Here is an 18,571-nt window from a genome sequence, read left to right on the forward strand (position 1 = left end):
AGTCTGGACTCTTTTTTTTTTTTGTCTGAAAATAACTCAGACTTGAAAGCAGTAACCTTTCCAGCATAAAACAGGAAAAAAAAAAAAAAACAACCAGAACAAAAAAACCACCAACAAACCGCCCCCCCCCCGTAACTGTTCTGCACTGCTCATGAAAAGGATGATCTTTATGAATATATTTAAATTAGGGCGGGCACGGAGCGTGATACTTTCTCAGTGCCCTAAGGGGTCACAAACGGTATCAAACTACAACCGGCTGAAACTGGAAAGCGGAGCAAGGTGGTTGGCAGGTACACACTCTGCAGGGGAGCAGGGAGGGACGGGAGAAGCAAAAAAAAAAAAAAGGGGGCTTGTTACGAAGAAACCGAAAGACAAAAATTAACCGCAGCAGATAACTCAGGGCCTGATTACAATCAAACATTTGCTCGGTGACCGACCGGGCGGCGCCCCGGCAGCTGCCGGCCCCGCATTCCTTCAGGCCGGGCGGCGGCTGGGGGCCGCTCTCCCTCCTTCACGGCTGCCCCCCCGCAGCGGCCAGGAGCTTTTATTAGTCACCAACCCCCGGGCCGCGGGCAGGTGGGAGGCGCGGGCGGGGGCTGAGGGAGAGGCGGCGGGCGGGCAGGTGAGGGGCGGAGGGGGGAGGCGAAGGGCAGGCCGCCCCAGGCCCCGCCCGCTCTCCCAAGCTGCTCCGCGCCGCAGCCGAGGGGGAGGTGGAGCCGCTTTATCGGGAGCCGAAGTGGAAATTTCCCCCTCAGTTGCCGGCTCCGCCGCGGAGGAGACGCTGAGGAGAGCCGCCCGCCCTCGCCGCCCAGCGCCGCGTCCCGTCCGCCCGCCCGCCGCCATGTCCAACTACATCCACGTCCCGCCCGGCTCCCCGGAGGTGCCCAAGCTGGACATCACTGTCAGCGAGCGGGAGGGGCCCGGCTGCCGCCAGGGCGCCCTGCAGCTGCTGCGCCGCCTGCGGCCCCACTGGAGACCCGAGGAGGTGACGCTGCAGGTACGAGGCAGGCCGGGCGCGCCGCCGGGGCCTTGCGCCTGGCGTCGCCGGCGGGGGATGCGGCAGCCTGGGCTTGGGCAGGGAGAGAGGAGAGGCAGAGAGAGGAAGGAAGGGGGGAGGGCGGGCGGCCATTGTGCGGGGGAGCTGCCGCCTCGCTTCCTTCCCCTCCCCCTCCCCGCTCGCTCTCGGAGCGCAGCCCCCTGCGCTGAGCCCCATTTGCTCGGCAGCCTGGCGGCGGGGCGTGTCGGCGCGGCAGCCTCCCCTGCCCCCTCCCGGCCCCCCTCCTCCTTCCCCCATCGCTCGCTTTCCTCTTCCTCCTTTCGCGCCCTCACCGCTGAAACTTGCCTCCCCCGCCTCGCCCCCCGGTAGCGGCGGGGAGAGCTCTCCCACCCGCTCCGGGCTGCCGGCCCCGCCGCACGCACGACCCCCGCTGCCGGCCCGGGGGGTGGGGGCTGCGCTGCCGGTGAGGGACGGGAAGGGCCAGGGCCCCGTGGGCCGGGCGGGGGGTGTTCGTGAAGCGGTGGAGGGGCTGCCCACCCCCTCCCCACCAGGGCGGAGGAGGAAGAGGAGGGGGCGGCTGCTGAGGTAACGGGGGCGCTCGGCCGTCGGCCCCGCAGCCTCGGCGGGCTCTGCCCGCGCCGTCGCATGTTAATAAATATAAACACACGCCTTGTGTTCGGTGCAGGGTTTTGGTTTTTAGGCTGGCGGTGTCTCGGCAAGTGGCAGCCCCGTTAACCTCCTTGCTCGCATCTGTTAGTCCCGGCCGGGCGGGGAAGTATCGCCGCTTAGTGTCTGGTATTCTCTAGGTGAGCGATCATTCATATTTGACGAGTCATCTGCCTGAGGATTGGCTGCTTCTGTCCTTCTAGAATATACGTAACCTGGCCCCATGCAAGTCTCCAGTCAATTTACCTGGCTAAAGTAGCAGTTCAGTTGCAGCCTGCGTTTAGTTGAGCGTTTTGTTACACGCTCGTAAGCTGCGTTACTCAGCAGTTATTAATATGTGGAAGTGTTTTATTTAGTGAAGTTCCTCTGAAGAGAGCTGCTGGAAGTAATTTATGTAGAAAAACTGAGCACGTTGAGATAATAGCACATAAATTGACTGATATTTTCTGGAGTTTCTTGGTAGGAAAATGACATATGCCAGTCTAGTAACTATGAAAATAAAACTAATGAGGTTTTTCTAAGTAATTTCTTTGAGGGCTGTAGGCATTAAGTTAAGTACAGTCCCAACATCTTGAGGTGCAATGAAAATAGATTTACAATGCGTAATTCTAAACAAGGTTCTTAGAGTTCATAGAATATCCTGAATTGGAAGGGATCCATAAGGATCATCAAGTCCAACTCCCTGCCCTTTGCAGGACTACATAAAATTACCCTTGTTTTTGTTCTTTCAGTTCTCTGATGAGAGTACTTCTCAACAGAATGTTGAGAAAACTAATAAAAATGAAAACTAATAAATGAAAAGGAAAACTAATAAATGAAATGAAAACTAAACTAGGAAAACTAATAAATGAAAGTGAAACGTTTTCTTATCGGGGGGATGACTAACCTTGTGGGAAAGTTCTAGTAGGTTTAAAGAAAAAAACATGCTGCTTCCTTCCTCTGTCACCCTTTTCAGAAGAAGCAATTAACAGACTAAAAACCACTGGTATCATTGGTGTGAAACGAGGACTAATTTGACTGGTCATGCAATAATAAAGTGGTAGTCTACAGCCTGTGGTTAGAGGCTTCTGTCTAAAAATTGTTGTTAGTTTTATTTCAGCCAAATTACTTTAAAACCCAAACTTTTCAACTAGTTTTTTTTTTTTTTAATATTATTATTCATTTTGCTTTTTTGGACAGCAGAACATCCTATTTGTGAAGCTCTTTAATAGCCTTTTATTTTTATCTCTTTAGTCTGTGTTTAAACTGCTGTGTGCATGTAACAAGCAAGAACGCATGTGCTTTGAAACTAGTTGTATCACCACCATTGCTGCATTCTGTTAGTTGCACACGCATCATGTACAGTAAAATGCTGAAAGATGACTGGTTTTATTAAGATGATGGAGCAAAGAGAAGGTCTTCCTTGGAGCTGTCTCAATAGAGGGACATGTTTAGGAGGGAGATGAAAATGACAGTCATGCGTTGCATGGAAAATATGCTTTAAACAACAGTATCACGGCAAAGTAGACAAAGAACATCGATAGGCGGAACAAACTACTACTTCCTATGAACACTGCTGTTACCCGCTTTTGCTCTTAGTGCCTCTTGGGTCAAAACAATTAGTAAGAAGTTGAAGAGTTCAGACTTTGACTTTAGAAAGTTAATTAACTTCTCTTGCAAAAGTTTACTATTGTGTGTCAAAATTGTTTAGTCAGTTAAATTTTAAAATGGTAGTTAGATAAAGCGAGGATTAAGCATTAAAATTTTCTAAGATTTATGTGTATTTAAAAACAGGAATATATTTTAACATTTTAAACTTTTTTTTTTTCAGAGAACGTGTCTGTAGGACAGAGGATACAAACTTAAATCTTTAGTTCTTTAATTATCCTTTTATTGCATTATTTAACAGAAAGTTGATATTAGCCATAAGCATTGCCGATTATTTGCTGAATCACAAGCAGTTCTACTGTAATCTCTCTCTTCTATCTTAAATTATATGTGAATGTTATCACTACAAACCAGTACAAATTTTCAAGTTCTTTTACATTGGTAAAGGGAAATTAAATTTTCCTGTCTAGGCACTGACCTTCACGTAGATACTTTCTGCAGTTGTCATCTGAGGACGTAATAGGAGCTGCATAGAACTAGGTATTATATTTTCTAACTCATAAATTCCTTAAGCTTGATTTCTCTGCTTTACAGTAATACAAAGCAGTGCCATTAAACCAAATCTGTGCTTTTTGCAGTAGTCACTTTGATTCTCTAATGGGTGATTTTGGTAATAAAATTGTAGCATGGTTCAGGTTGGAAGGGATCTCTGGAGACCTCTCTCCCAACCTGCTCTAAAGCTCACTGCTTGCTGAATTCAGAAATTGGTTGTGGTGAACATGAGAAAATGTTCTTTTGGATTTCATAAACAAAAATGCTCTTCAAAACTCATTCGAACCCTGTTTTGAGTTGGAGAACAGCTTGAATTGTGACAGTGGGCATTTCAAATTTTATATTCTGAACAAATCTTTATTAATTAAAGAAACTTTTAATTACTTAAAGAGGTTCTATCATCCTTCCTAATGTAAAAATACAATCACAGTTTGGAATCTCTTGCCAGTCTTAAGAATTTTTTTATTTTCTTCTTTTAAGGAGATTCATTTGTGTTAGTATTTGAAGATCGGTGTTCGGTTACAGTATAGGAAGGTTGGTTACCACTTTAAGTACAGATTCAGGATTCTTTATCTCATGACCTGTTCTACATCTTGCAGGTCTGGTCATAATGAAGGATTCAGTAGGTTAATATGTAGTTTCCTCTCTGCAGTGTAATGTTATGTTACAGGAAAAATGATCTGTATTACTTTGCATTCTGAAGTAATCTTTAACATTGAGAATAGAGGCTGTTTGCTTTTATTGGTGAAAAAGCTTAATATTAATAGTGTCAATTTACACCATTATTTGGATAGACCAGCGTGATAACTTATGTGTGGAAAAAAATCAGCTGCAAAATCATATAAAACATAATAAGCATTATGTTCTAGCAAACAGTGCTCTTGTCCTGGCCCAAACCCGAGGGGGAAGGGAGGTGGGGAATCAGTTTTGCAAAGGGGATTGAATTCTTCAGTAAGACTTCCCTCTCTCCCCCCAAATCCTGCAAGCTCCTATGATCTCCAGATCAGTCTAATTAATTTGGCTTGTGTGGTGTGTTTTTTGGGTTGGGTGTTTTTGTTTTCTCTGAAATAATTGGACATTGCTTGATTTCTGGTATTGTGTCTTTGTTGGCAAGATGTACGTATTTGCGCTTAGCAACTCTTTGCATGACTTCCCTATTGCAGCATTTTATAATTCTTTGCAAAAATTTATTCCTGTAGCTATGAAATGTCAACACACAAGACAGAGCCATGCTTATAAAGAACTGTACTGTCACCATCAGAACAACAGTATTACCAGTTTTTTATGTATGAGGTTAGCTTTTTCCCTGTCTCTCTGCTTTTTCTTCCTGACTTGGGCTTAATAGCTTTGCTTCAGGCAGTATTTTTTGGCTGCTGCTCTAATTTCTTTGCTTGCGTGGATCTTAGCGTTTTCTTTGTAACAAACTATGGTTACGTTCAGACTTCTGAACTAGTTAAAATATTTCACAGTTTATTTAAACAGACTGAATATGGGATTTAAAGCATTGGAATAAATGACTGGTAACAGAAAATGTTAGTCTTGGAAACAAAGTAAACTAGCTTTATATTTTGTATCTCAGTGTCATTTTTCAGGAGAGGTCTTTATTGCTCAGCTGTTTTTAGGACATCATGCTCTTCAGCAGTTGTGAAAACAGTCACCACGTAAAGAGGAAGCACTGAGTTTGCAGATGAACATCCTGAAGTGCTTATACCTCTAAATGGAGAAGTGATGAGTGAAGGAAAGAATAAGAAAAGTCGGGGTTTCAGAATGGGCTACACTGCTGATATGTTGTGGAAAAACTGTAATTTGAGGTGTGCCTTGAGCCCAGGGTCACAGTGAGTGGGAAATGCAGGCAGTATTGGATGTCATTTGAGGCTGGATTGGTTTCTCCATTCTTACTGAGCTTCTGACAAAGCTCAATAATCTCAATCCTTTGTTGGTAAAGGGTTTTTGTGATATCAGCGGGTGGGGCAGCAATCATGCCTGTGGTGATGTTTTATGTAATTGATATGCCACGTCACAGTGCATGAGGTCGTCCAGCTGTGCACAGTGTAGGTGTGTTCATATTGATGACTCCGGTTCTAATTATAGAGAGTTGGTATTTGTTTAGACACGGCTCGGATCTGGCTAGGTAATATATAACTTACACTATAGACTTGAAACACTGGAAATGAAGGTAGCTTATCTAAGATGTTATAGTTTCTGTTTACCCTTCCCCTCTGCCCCCTCCCCAGTCCCCCTTTACACAGATATTTCATATCAAAATCTTCCAGGGCGAGTAGCAGCAAATTCATTCTTTGAGTTTGGATGAAATTTTAGGCTCCTTTTGTATTAGTGTAATTTTCATCTGTATTTGTTCTCATCAATATCACAAAATCTATAAAGATCTAAACTAATTCACAACTTTAGCAGTCTTAACTAGTTACCTGATGTTGACTGTTTTGAGTTAGGAGGATATTTTTCAGAAATAAGATGAAAAATATGTAATTTCTCTTTGGGGTTTTCTTCTGACATAAACAAAAAAAAGCTTTCTCATCTTGTCACACATTTAGATCAGAACCAGTCCTTGCAAGTGGTTACATATCTTTAGCATTTATAGTAGACTACTGGCTGAATTTTTAAATGGTATTTGTATTGAGAATATGGAGGATGTGAAACTTCAGTTAAGACTTTGAGAGAAAAAAAAAAACCCACCCTAAACCAACCCACAACAGAAAACAGAAACAAAACACACACCATGGGGGGGTGGGGGGGAACCCAAACAAAAGAACAAACACAACCTTGAGTTCTTCCTTGAAGCTGCAGTGTTGCTAGTTTGGTAACCAGAAAAATGCTTAAGTGATACTATGTAGCATAGGTAGTGGTGGTATTGCTTTCTCTGTGCTGCTGCACCCCAAGAGATCAGTAGAAAACTATTAGGTTGGTGCAAAGTTAATTGTGGTTTTGGACTGTGAATTTTAAATCATTATAACTAGGCTCAAACACATCTTTATTAATCAAAATAGGAACCATTACAATCAACAGTTTTGCCAATGAGAAATGAGTTTGTTTATTCTTATAGTGTAAAGATCTGTGCTCTGGGATTCGATGAATTCTTGGAAAGCATTTTCTGCATCCTGCTGGTTGTGGAAGCATTTTCCCTGCCAAAAGTTGTTGAGATGCTTGGAGAAGTGGTAGTTGGTTGGCGAGAGGTCAGGGGAATATGGCAGATGAGGCAAACTTCGTAGCCCAATTTGTATGACTTTTGAAGCGCTGGTTGTGTGATGTGCGGTCGGGCATTATTGTGGAGAAGAATTGGGCCCTTTCTGTTGACCGATGCTGGCTGCAGGCGTTGCAATTTTCAGTGCATCTCATCGATTTGCTGAGCAGACTTCTCAGATGTCATGGTTTCATCTGGATTCAGAAAGCTGTAGTGGATCAAACCAGCAGCAGACCACCAAAGTGCTTTGGAGGTTCTTCTTGTTCAACCACTGAGCTGGTCGTCGCTGGTTGTCATGTAAAATCCACTTCTTGTTGCACATGACAATCTGATCGAGAAATGGTTTTTGTTCTTGTGCAGAATAAGACAACATGTCAAAACAATTATTATTATTATTTTTTAAAAAAAAATTCGGTCAGCTCATGAGGCACCTTCTTCTCAAGCTTTTTCACCTTTCCAATTTGCTTCAAATGCTCAACAACCATAGAACAGTCGACATTGAGTTCTCCGGCAACTTCTGGTGTAGCTGTAAGAGGATCAACTTTGATTGCTCTCAATTGGTCATCATCAACTTCTAATGGCTGACCACTGTTTCCTCATCTTCAAGGCTCTTGTCCCCTTTGTGAAACTCCTCGACCCACCACTGCACTGTACATTCATTAGCAGTTCCTGGGCCAAATGCGTTGTTGATGTTGCGAGTTCTCTCTGCTGCTTTATGACCCATTATGAACTCAAATAAGAAAATTGCTTGAATTTCCTTTTTTGTCTAACATCATTTCCATAGTCTAAATATACAACAAGTATGAGTCAGTAGCAAATAAAACATAACATGAGAAAAGTGCATTAAAGGATGTATAACATAACCACATTTAAGAACGTATTCCAAAATCAAATGGCAAATTTCAACAATGCAAAACCTGCAATTACTTTTGCACCAACCTAATAGTTTTAGATTTGTGCCACCTCACCTGAAAGTATTTACTACAGTGTGATAAGTACGTATCACAATAATTACATTTTTGCAGATTACAAGAGTACCAGAAACTTGCTGCTGGATTTTTTTTTTTGTGTTGCATCGTGTTCTTCTGTCAGCTCTTCGTATTTCTTGATTTATTCCCAGAACTTTCTATTGGCTGTTCATAACATTTTGCAGATTCTTCCATCTTCTTCCACATGGCCTTGAGAGTTTACTGATTATCTTATCAGTGTCATCAGAGTCCCTTCTCTGTTAATGCTGCTGAACTGATTCTTTTGTTATAGAACTCCTCTTTTGCTCTACTGCATCTTGGATTACATTTCAGGCAAGGCATTCTAAACTGGTTCTTTGAATGCTATAGTGAAGGCATTCTGAATAAAAGATTAAAGTGAGATTATGTCCTTTACTGGTAGAAAACATTAGATGTTTTCTCATGATGGAATATGGAAATTTTCTGTTCTGAATAATGTTATTAGAAAGTAAGCAAACCCTTCTGCCTTTTTAAGAAGCAATAACTGAAATGCTCCTGAGTGTGAATAATTACTTATAGCAGCATGTTACAAATAGATGTTAATAAGAAGTAGTTCCTAAATTATCAGTTGAGGTAGTCCAATTTCCTTGTTGTAGATTTCTTTTTATTAACACTAACGAGATTTGTTTTAAGGGGATAATAAGCCTGCGCAGTATGACAAAAGCTGTACAGTGGCCAGAAGTTTCTGTTTAACAGCATAAACAAGTAAAATTCTTACTGTTTTTGTGTCGGCACTGCTTAATGTCTGTGGGTTGGTTGTTTTGGGTTTTTTTTGTTGTTGGGGTTTTTTTTGGGGGGTGGTTTGTGTTTTTTGGTATTGTCACTATTTCTGATGACCATAGAGCCTTATCTTTTTCATGGTGCCATTTTGCGTGGATAGAAAGGCAAGAATCATTAGAGGGTTGTTTTATAAGAAACAGCGGCAGCATAGGTTCCAGTGATTTGCAATAGTGCTGTTGTACGTTTGAGATTATTGCCTGTTTTGTTTGCTGCCTTCGCCATTCAATAAAGACAATAGACTTATTTTTCTTCAGGGGGTAATGAACTTTGTACTTGCTGGTTTTGATCCTTCTTAGTTCAACAGAACTTCCACTTTTTGGCCTTGCAGTGATAGGATAAGAGCATTTTCTAATGCTACATTTCAGAAGTTTTCATTTAAGTATGGCAGACAAGATACCTTTTATCTTGATCGACAGCGCAACATGAATCACTTTCAGCAAAGTGCTCTTTAAACTTTTTCATGAGTTAATTATGCTTTTATGCTAAAAACGTATGATAATCAGTACTTCTACATTGATTTGCCATATTAGAGTGTTGTATCCCGTTCTTGGCTCCCCAGTATGAGAAAGATCCAGGTTTGCTGGGGCAAGTCCAGCAAAGGGCTGTGAAGATGACTGAGGGACTGGGGCATCTTTCATATGAGGAGTGTCTGAGAGGGAGGGCTGGGACTGTTCAGCCTGGGAAAAAAGAGGGCTTGCAGGGATCTTATCGATGTGTATAAATACCTGATGGGAGGGAAAGAAGAAGAGGGACAAAACAAAACCACATGTAAAATTCCATCTGAAATTTTTAATGTGAGGGTGGTCAAACACTGGAACAGGTTGCCCAGACAGGTTGTAGAGTCTCCAGGCTTCATGGAGATTTTGCTGGACACAGTCCTGGGCAACTGGCTCTCGCTGGCCTTGCTTGAGCAGATGGGTTGAACTAGATGATCACAGGGAGGTCCCTTCCAATCTAAGTGGTCCTGTGACAATACACTTACAAGGGAGAAGGTTATAAATTGAATACATTATAAAGTTGTAATTTGTGATTTGCAAGCCATACTTGAATCACATTTAAGTACTGCCTGTTCAAATTAGGTGGCACCTCTCAAGCACATCATCCTTCTCTTGATACAGCATCTACATTGTTGCAACAATATGCTCATGTGCACAGAGAAAACTGAAAACATCTACATATGTGTCAAGCAAAAGAACAGGGTAGTGCTAGAATACAGTTGTATTCATTTTAATGAGAAAACCAGTATCTATAGTGCTAAATGGTATAGTTTTCTTAGTTTCGCTGATTAACATTGTAACACTTAGTTGCTGTGAAGACTGTTTGAGACAAGATTCTTCATCACTTGTCTCCTGTTCTGGGTTATTGAAATAATAGCTAGTAATGTGCCCATAAATTGTAAAACCTTAATTTTGAGTCAGTCAAGGAGACTTTGTAAGTAGATTTCTTATGATTATGGTTGCCCCATGTAGATGAAAGTTATGTGATTGCTGAACTTCTGGAAGTTTAAGTGTTCTTAACTGTTTTAAAAAAAAAAAAAGGGAGTACTTTCACATCCTCTGCTATTTTGCATCTCTCCTCAGGAATCTTGAGCTATATCTTGTTGAGTTTATTTACCTTGTAGCATAGGAGTGCTGAGGAAAGCAAGATGTAATAGCTAAAATACAGCATCTTCCACTGTAAGTCTTGTCTTTTCCTAAATGGGAGACTAAGCTTCTGATGCTTGATTTCTCTAAATCTCTGAGATTTGAAAATAAGCTGTCACTTGTTTGAATGATACTACTTTACTTTTGAAAATAAAGGCTACCTCTTGGAAGGGCATGGGGGAAGTCCAAGTTTCTAAATTGTGTTTGGTTTTAAAAAAAAAACCCCAAAATTGACTAAGGCTCAAAGGAATGATAGTGCCTGTAGAGAAGTTCGCCTGTTGTTGACATATATCTTAATAAAAGAAAAACTTTAATGTTTAATATCAAGTCTGAAATGCAACTGACTTCTCCATTTATCAGTATTTTTGCTCTGGGTCTGACTTAGGGTTTGAGGGAGGAGAAATACAGGAGGATGTGTGAATAAGGAATTGAAACTATTGTCATTGAACACTTAGTATTCTAATTCTGATAAATGGGTTTCAAGTTTTAGCTGATTTTCTGACGTCTATTACAATTATGAATTTAAAAAATTATATCCAGTGTCTTCATGTTGCCTTTAAATAAAAGCTGCTTCAAGCATCTGCATAGGTTGTGAAAGCTCTGTTAAAGGGGATCAGACCATATCTCCCATTTGCCTCTTGTGCATATGCATGTGAATAACTGAGAATTAATGATAAAAGCACTTTGTAAAGAAACGTGTCAAATTAAACTTGCAAGATGCTTGTCCAAGGGAAAAATTGTATATGTTGACCAACTTGAAGCTACTTCCTGCTGCTTGGTGCAAGGTCCTGAAAGGAGCTTTTGTTCTTTGTGTGAGAGTTTATTCTTTTAAAATTGAGTTTTAATTCAACTTTTGGGGGCAACAGAGTGGGAGAAAAAGTATGACAGTAACCACTAAAAAAAAAATTATACTTGAATATAAATTACGTTTGCTGTAATAACCTTGACTTTAAATTGTTCACTACTTATGCTTAAGGCTGCGGGCAGCTATTCAGTAGTTATGAAAACATTGGCATTCTTGCTTGTGATGCTGCTTGTCACCCTTCGGTCACTCACCTAACAGCTAGAGTTAATATGGGTAGTGCTCCTCTAGCAAGTTCTTAAGCATTCAGTCAGTGTTGACAGTGCAAAGAATTTGAAAGCACTGAACACCTGTTTTCTGCTCTGTAAAACTGTCCCAGGTTGTAGGAGGTCAAGAACTGCTGTGTTGCTCTTGCAGACATTGAGCTGGATTTCAAGTGCTTGACTACATGCAGCCCAGTAACTCGGGATTTAGTCTGCTTGTCAGGCAGTGTCTGCAAGAGTTCAGCATGTATAGTGACTGTTTTGGGGCTGGACTCATCAAATGAAAAGGAGAAGCAGCAGTTAAAGAGTATTTGTGGTTTGTGTTTGTTTTTGTTTTTGTGGTGTTGGTTGGGGGGGGGGGGGGGGGCGCGGTGGTGGTCTGCCCTCCTGTTTTTCCATAACTAGGAACTTGTAGTATCCATGCCTCCATCATTATTTGAAAGACAGTGAGTAGGTTGTCATTAGATGTAAACATAATGCTCAAATAGTGTTCTTTCTTACTTTTGTAGAAAGTTACTTGCTTCATCTTCAGGATGTTCAGGCATCAGTGACTTGACTGGGCAAAGTCTAGTAGATTGCAGGGCTTTAAAAATTGTATTTATATACCTCTTAATGATAAGGACTTGACATGTTGTGGGTTTTGTTTTTGTTTTTTGGGGGTTTTTTGTGTGTGTTTTGTTTGTTAGTTTTTGTTGTTGTTCTCTTTGTGTGGTGTTTTGTTTTCCCCTTTTAAATGGCATGTACCAGCTATGAAGTAAAATGGGAGGATACTGGTCTTGCCCAAAGCTTTTAAATTTGGAATGGTACTTGAGGCTGAGGACTGGGGTCTTGAATTTTAAGTACTGTCTCAAATATGTAGAGGAGCAAAAGTGACTTCAGGAGTTGTTCTCAATCAGTAGAACCTCAAGGCTGGTGGGAAGATTATAACCACTGAACTTGAACTGTTTCTGACCTGAATTTAAAAGGAGATAGTTTAGAACTCCAGGAGTATCTTTTATCTGTGACGTACTGATCATCAAGTACTGAAATTCTGAAGTGCATCAAAATTGTTTTTGGTTTTGTGCTGCCTGTGTTCATGACTGTTTTTCTACTGGTTTAGGATTCCTGCCTTGTTGGGGCTTTGCTTTCAGCCATTTAGTCTGTCAGTTACAGAGTGGTTATGTGGAAGCTTATTTTACAATATTAGGCTTTCAGTTATTGCCTTTTACAGGTAGCATTTCAGTAGTTTACTGTACTGTAGCACATTTTCCTTTTCGCATTTTATGTGTTACTGGGAAAAATCCTTGCAATTTTCTCCATGACTTTCTTGTATCTTAAAAAGTGGTTTTGTGAACTAAAGAATAACCCTGCATTCATTTCCTGCATGTTGAAGATAGATGCAGGTCTGAGTTGCTTCTGCATTATTTTTATTTTTCAGCTCTTCACTGATGGAATCACCAATAAGCTAATTGGCTGCTACGTGGGTGACATAACAGACGATGTGGTTCTAGTTAGGATCTATGGCAATAAGACCGAGCTCTTAGTAGATCGGGATGAGGAAGTGAAGAGTTTCCGCGTGTTGCAGGCTCACGGCTGCGCACCTCAGCTGTACTGTACTTTTAATAATGGCCTGTGCTACGAGTTCATGCAGGGAGAAGCACTGGATCCAGAGCATGTATGCAATCCAGATATTTTCAGGTAACCTTTTTTAATTATTTCATTATTCAAGTTCTGTGCTGCATTTATAATGTTCTGTCAGGCCCAAAGGATCTCAAGCTTAGTTTATGAGCAGGCAGAGAAGAAATATTTCTATAACTCTGCACTAAGCTGATGTTCACACTCTTGACAGCTCACTGTCCTCTGTCTTAGTTATCATGGTGTTTTAGTGCTGAACAAATGATCCTTGCTGCCTTGCCAGAAGACTATATACTCACTAGAGGTCTGTTAATTGTGAGTATTTAACACTTGCACATTACTGTTAGGGAGATCATTTAACATGGTAGAGTTGTAGGGGGCTGGACTTGATTAAAGCAAGTACTCCCAGCTCTGTTTCTAGTACATTCCTTTTGTGAATGAGTTCAAGATAGGCTTCTATGGAGACAGATTTTTTTAAACTATTAGCAGTGTACAGAAAGTGCTGATGTCTTAAGATTTTAGCTTTTCATATATGCACTAAAATGTATTTGCCTAACAATGACAGCTAATTTAAGTCAACTCTTCTAAAGATAAGCAAGTTGAAGAGTAGACTGTAAATACAGGTAAAGTATGTATGCTGTATCTTAACTCCAGTCCTCCCTGCCTCCTCTCCCTTAAGTAGTGCTGCTAATGACCTTCTGAGCCTTTAAAGGTGCTACCCTATATCTGTGCTGCTCTTGTTTAAACCTCTTTGGATTCCTTTGCTGCATTTTTTACGGTTTTTCCGTTAAATGTATTGTAGTTGTCTTCTCTTGTTGTTAGGAAAAATATGACAAAGACTATCGTATCTACTTCAAATATAACATTAAAATTAAACTTTTTTTTTCTTTTTTAGACTCATTGCCAGGCAGCTGGCTAAAATCCATACTATTCATGCACACAATGGATGGATCCCTAAATCTAATCTGTGGCTGAAGATGGGGAAATACTTCTCTCTCATACCCACAGAATTTATGGATGAGGAAGTAAATAAAAGGTAGATATTTCATTATGTGATTTCCAGATTTCCCATTCTTTCTGGTGGAGGGGTAGAATAATGTTTAAAAAGAAAGGTTTGGGTTGCCATGTAATGTAGAAAGTGTGTAAAATTTTGAGTTTAGTCATACTCTTTATGCTGAAGTAGCTATATGAATGTCAAATATGATAAGGAGAAACTTTTAATTCATTTGGTATATTGTATATATATACATACAGTTCTTGGTTTGATTGGGTACTCAATAAATGATGGTAGTTTACTCTTTTTAAAGAACCAAGGTCAAGTGAAATACATCTTGAGGTAGTTGTGTCTCAACAGCTTTTAAGAGATCTGTCAGTCTCCCAAACTGAGACCTATGTTCTGGGGTGAAAACTGAAAGCGTATTTCCTGGGGTTGCAGGAGTACTGCTTGTTGTTCATTCCCACCTGCACCTCTTAGCTGTCCTGTATTTGTCCAGTTTATTAGTTTGTCCATAATTGTGTGGCATAAAAGTTAACGAAAGACGGTTTAGGATGATGAGATGAACTCCCAAAGCATTTTCCAGAGGAGGACAAGGTGTTGGCTCATTCTAGACTTCTGCTATCATGGAGTTTCACATGGGTTTAGGGGTTTAATTACATTTTGTTTTTAGCATCCTGGTATAGCTCTTGTATTGTCAATCAAACTTTTTTCTTAGGAGCTTAACAAAATAAGATAATATTTCTAAGGGTTCTAGCATCAGTCTCTGGAAGATCTGGATAAGAGGAATGGCAAAACTAGGAGCAATATTTTATTTTTACATTAACATAAATAAAGTTTCTGTGCTGTAATCTAAAGCCTGAGTTGAAGACTTTTTCAGGGATTTGAGATCAAACTTAAGTTAAAACTGTAATTTGGAGCTGTTTGTACAATGTAATGAAACTTCATATCACTCAGTAAGCAGATTCCAGCTTTAAAACATTCTTTATAGAACTTTGAAATCACTGATGCCAGCTGCCCTTCTTGCTGCATTGTAATTAAAGAACGATCTAGCAAAGTTGTTTGAAATTGTTTCTTCTACAACATAACATTCATAAGAAAACTGAGAAAATTTGAGTGCTTAATTGAAAGTCTAAAATAGAAAATGCCTACTTAAGCATATTTACTGTGGCTAGAACTAAAAATGAGTCCTAATTTCCTTTGTATAGATACATATAGTACTTGCTATGCATTCTATTTGAAGGCAGTAATGTGATGTGAGCAAAGTGAATGCAATTCATGCTATAACAGTTGTAATCTTTACTCCTTTAAAAAAATGTGCAGGATAGTGTTCAAGTTCCGCTCCCAATTCTGGGACTACTGTCAGTTTTACAGCACAAACAATCTTCAGAGAATTGTTTTTGGGAGGACAGAAAGGAAATAATTGTTGTAATTTGACTGCCTTGATGCTAGGGGAAAGAGTGCTCTGGTTTGGGAGAAGGTCTATTGAATTATTTGAAATAAGAAGGTAGAGGAAAATAACAAGTTATTTCATTACAAATACTTGGTATGGAACACATTTTACTAAATATTAACACTCAAACTTGTTATACCTGAAAAGGTTTTTAAGTGACATTCCAAGTCCTCAAGTTCTTCAGGAAGAGATGGCCTGGATGAAGGAAAGGCTGTCAAATTTAGGATCACCAGTGGTACTCTGTCACAATGACCTGTTGTGTAAGAATATTATTTACAACAAGAAACGAGGTAGGTATTGAACTAAACAGTAAGTAGTGGATTACTTTATGCTGTGATTGCATTTGTTACATCAGTAGTGTCATTTTACTGGCTTCAACGAGCAAACTCAAGTAGCAGTGGTAGTGATACCTGTGCAAATTTTAAGTTGTTTAACTAATTCTTATCTATATGTTACTGTACAGATGAAGAATGTTTGTGTTCCTTGCTTTATTTTAAGGAATTTGTTAATCCCTAGTCTGCCTGTATGACTAGGCTTCAAAGTATGTATTTGTTTGTTAATTCTATTCTAGTCATATAAAGCGTGTCAGAAGAAAAAAGTCATACAAGCATAGAAAATAATGTGAAGATATTATCTTCTATAACGTGTGTGGTGGTCTGATTTTTTTGATTGTTGGAAGACACCTTCATAATGAAGTACCTTAATGATACTTAAAACTACACTCTGACTCAATTTATTTCCTCCATGAGGTACATAGGCATCTTAAACATTTCTACTGTAAATACCTACTTTATTTAAACAGTTGTAGGCAGTACATGTCATAGCAGAGATGAAATACATTTTCGTGTTTTGATTGTAATAAATTTAACTCATAATTCATGTTATTAAATAATGCCGTAACTAAAAATCTGTAAATCTTCTGTATAAACCACAGTGTTTTATTCCTGGATTTTAGTGGTTTGAGGTTCGGTTACTAAATGAATCAATTAAACAGGTTATTGAAACAAACTTGTGACACTAAAATGACCATGGTGCAGTAAGAATGCACAACTTTCCTCCCATCTCAAATATCTGAGCTCAGCTGAGTGCAACAAATTATTCAAGCTAGATCAAGATTTTCTTTTGAAGTAAGGATGACACATTCCTTCTAGTAGCTTCATATTTGTTTATGACAGTTTGATAACACTGTCGATATGTAAGCCAAAAGTGTGTGAAGTAAATGACTATGAATTGAACTGGAGTATTCTCTATCGGTCATCATTGATCTTTGACCTTTTAAGTTTATATACCTTAATTTCTAGATAAAAACTAACAAAAAAATGCTGGAGTTGGTTCTAGTATGAAAACTGGCTGTGTATGTGTAACCAATTTCTGCATCAGATACACACTGAATGCGTGTAAATGGAGAAAATAAAGTCTTGTAGTGGCTTGTATGCAAGTTTCCCACTGAGTAATACCATTTTGAAGGGAATTGCTAGCACTTCTATATGTATATACATACGCATGTATATATACACCCGTACAGCGCTATTGACAGCACTATTCAATTCTCAGAATTCAGTATGTAACTTCAGTGGTTTTATGTAGTTGCAATGGTAAGTTATAGTTCTGCTTAAAAAAAGGACAGGGGGAAAGCATGAAAAAGGTAGGAAAACAAAACAAAACAATCCCCAACAAAACAGTTTGTGGTCTTAAACACATTGAAGTTGTGATACTGTGGTACCAAAAATAAATCTATTGTTTCTTTAGTGCTGAAGCCACCTTGAGTTTTAGCATTCCATAACAGACCCATTGAGGTAAAAGTAACTTTATAGTCACTTTTCATAGTAGAACCATGCTGGGGAAAAAAAAAAATCAAGGAGTTCCTTTGGAGGCTCACTATCACAGTCAATAGACTTGAAGTTCCTACTTGTAAAACAAATGCTATATGCTTTTCTTTTTGTAAACAGAATGGAGGAAAAAAACAATGCCAGCAGTGCATCACTTATGAGCAATCCTACAATAACGAGTGTGTGAGTGCTTAGTGTTTGGGGACAGGGTGGGGAGGAGGGAGGTGCATAAAGCACTTTGGCTTCAAGCTTGCTGTAAACATCTTGGGGGGAAATGACTTGGAAATATGAAACACATATTTATTAAACTTAAGTTTGAATGTTGCACATGTACTGTGTTGTAGAACATCTACAATCTGGGTACAACAGGTACCATTTTCAAAGTAACCAAACCTCAATGCCATCTGTAGAGTATTTGCTGTTTGAAAGCTGTTTCTTACAGTTATGTTTTACAGAGCAAAAAGTATCAATCTGTCAGTACAATCTTAAGATGAGGAGCATGATTTTGGAACTGGAAGCTTAGCTTTTAAGTGTAAATAAACATGTATTGCTGGAATTCTGCTTAGGAGAGCGAAAGTTTTTATTGGTATACAAATAAATTTGCAAGAGCACAAAATAGAATCTTTAAAGATGTACTTCGTTAAGTATGGCATCAAACAGTACGAAGGCAGTTCAAAGCTTTGGTGATGCTGTACTCTTACTAAATTTACTCTTTCATCTAGAAAGGCTTCTGTGTATCAAAAAGACCTTGGTTGACCCTAAGCTGGAATTAAAGAGAGAATCAGTCTTCTAGATCAACTACTAATTTTTTTTTCTCCCTTCCCAGTAAAGTCTGAGCAAAGCTGGTAGTGTCTATCTGGCTTTTCAGAAGCTGACAAAAAATAACTCTCTTTTATTTTAGCAACACTGTATTTATAATTTCATTTGTGAATGCTTAATTTGCACATTTACTAGGCGCGGGGTGGGTGCATGCATATGTTTTTTTAAGTTGCAGACTATCAATAGATACTAGGACTCCTGTCCAATGCAGTTAGAATGATTGTGGCTTGTCCCAGTGCTTTGCTTTAGACTTGTACTCTGCATTAAATTCATGCTAAATTTGCAAACCTGAAAGAAAAATCATAGTTTTGCCACACGCTGCTTTTATGAAGAATCAGTCTGTTTTCCTTAAATTTTATTTACGAG

The 18,571-nt window shown here is 39.6% G+C and overlaps 1 protein-coding gene across 1 annotated transcript in view; it reads left to right on the plus strand.

Annotated features, from left to right (window-relative positions):
* The first annotated feature begins 703 nt into the window (after positions 1–703).
* Positions 704–18,571, plus strand: part of ETNK1 (ethanolamine kinase 1) — a 34,407-nt gene continuing 16,539 nt past the window's right edge. The window contains exons 1-4 of the mRNA XM_065633393.1: positions 704–997; positions 12,914–13,173; positions 14,006–14,146; positions 15,705–15,847. Of these exons, the coding sequence (XP_065489465.1) occupies positions 842–997; positions 12,914–13,173; positions 14,006–14,146; positions 15,705–15,847 (700 nt within the window). The 5' untranslated portion in view covers positions 704–841. The remainder of the gene's footprint in view (positions 998–12,913; positions 13,174–14,005; positions 14,147–15,704; positions 15,848–18,571) is intronic.

The sequence above is a fragment of the Caloenas nicobarica genome, chromosome 1 (assembly GCF_036013445.1).
Source record: "Caloenas nicobarica isolate bCalNic1 chromosome 1, bCalNic1.hap1, whole genome shotgun sequence".
NCBI lineage: Eukaryota > Metazoa > Chordata > Aves > Columbiformes > Columbidae > Caloenas > Caloenas nicobarica.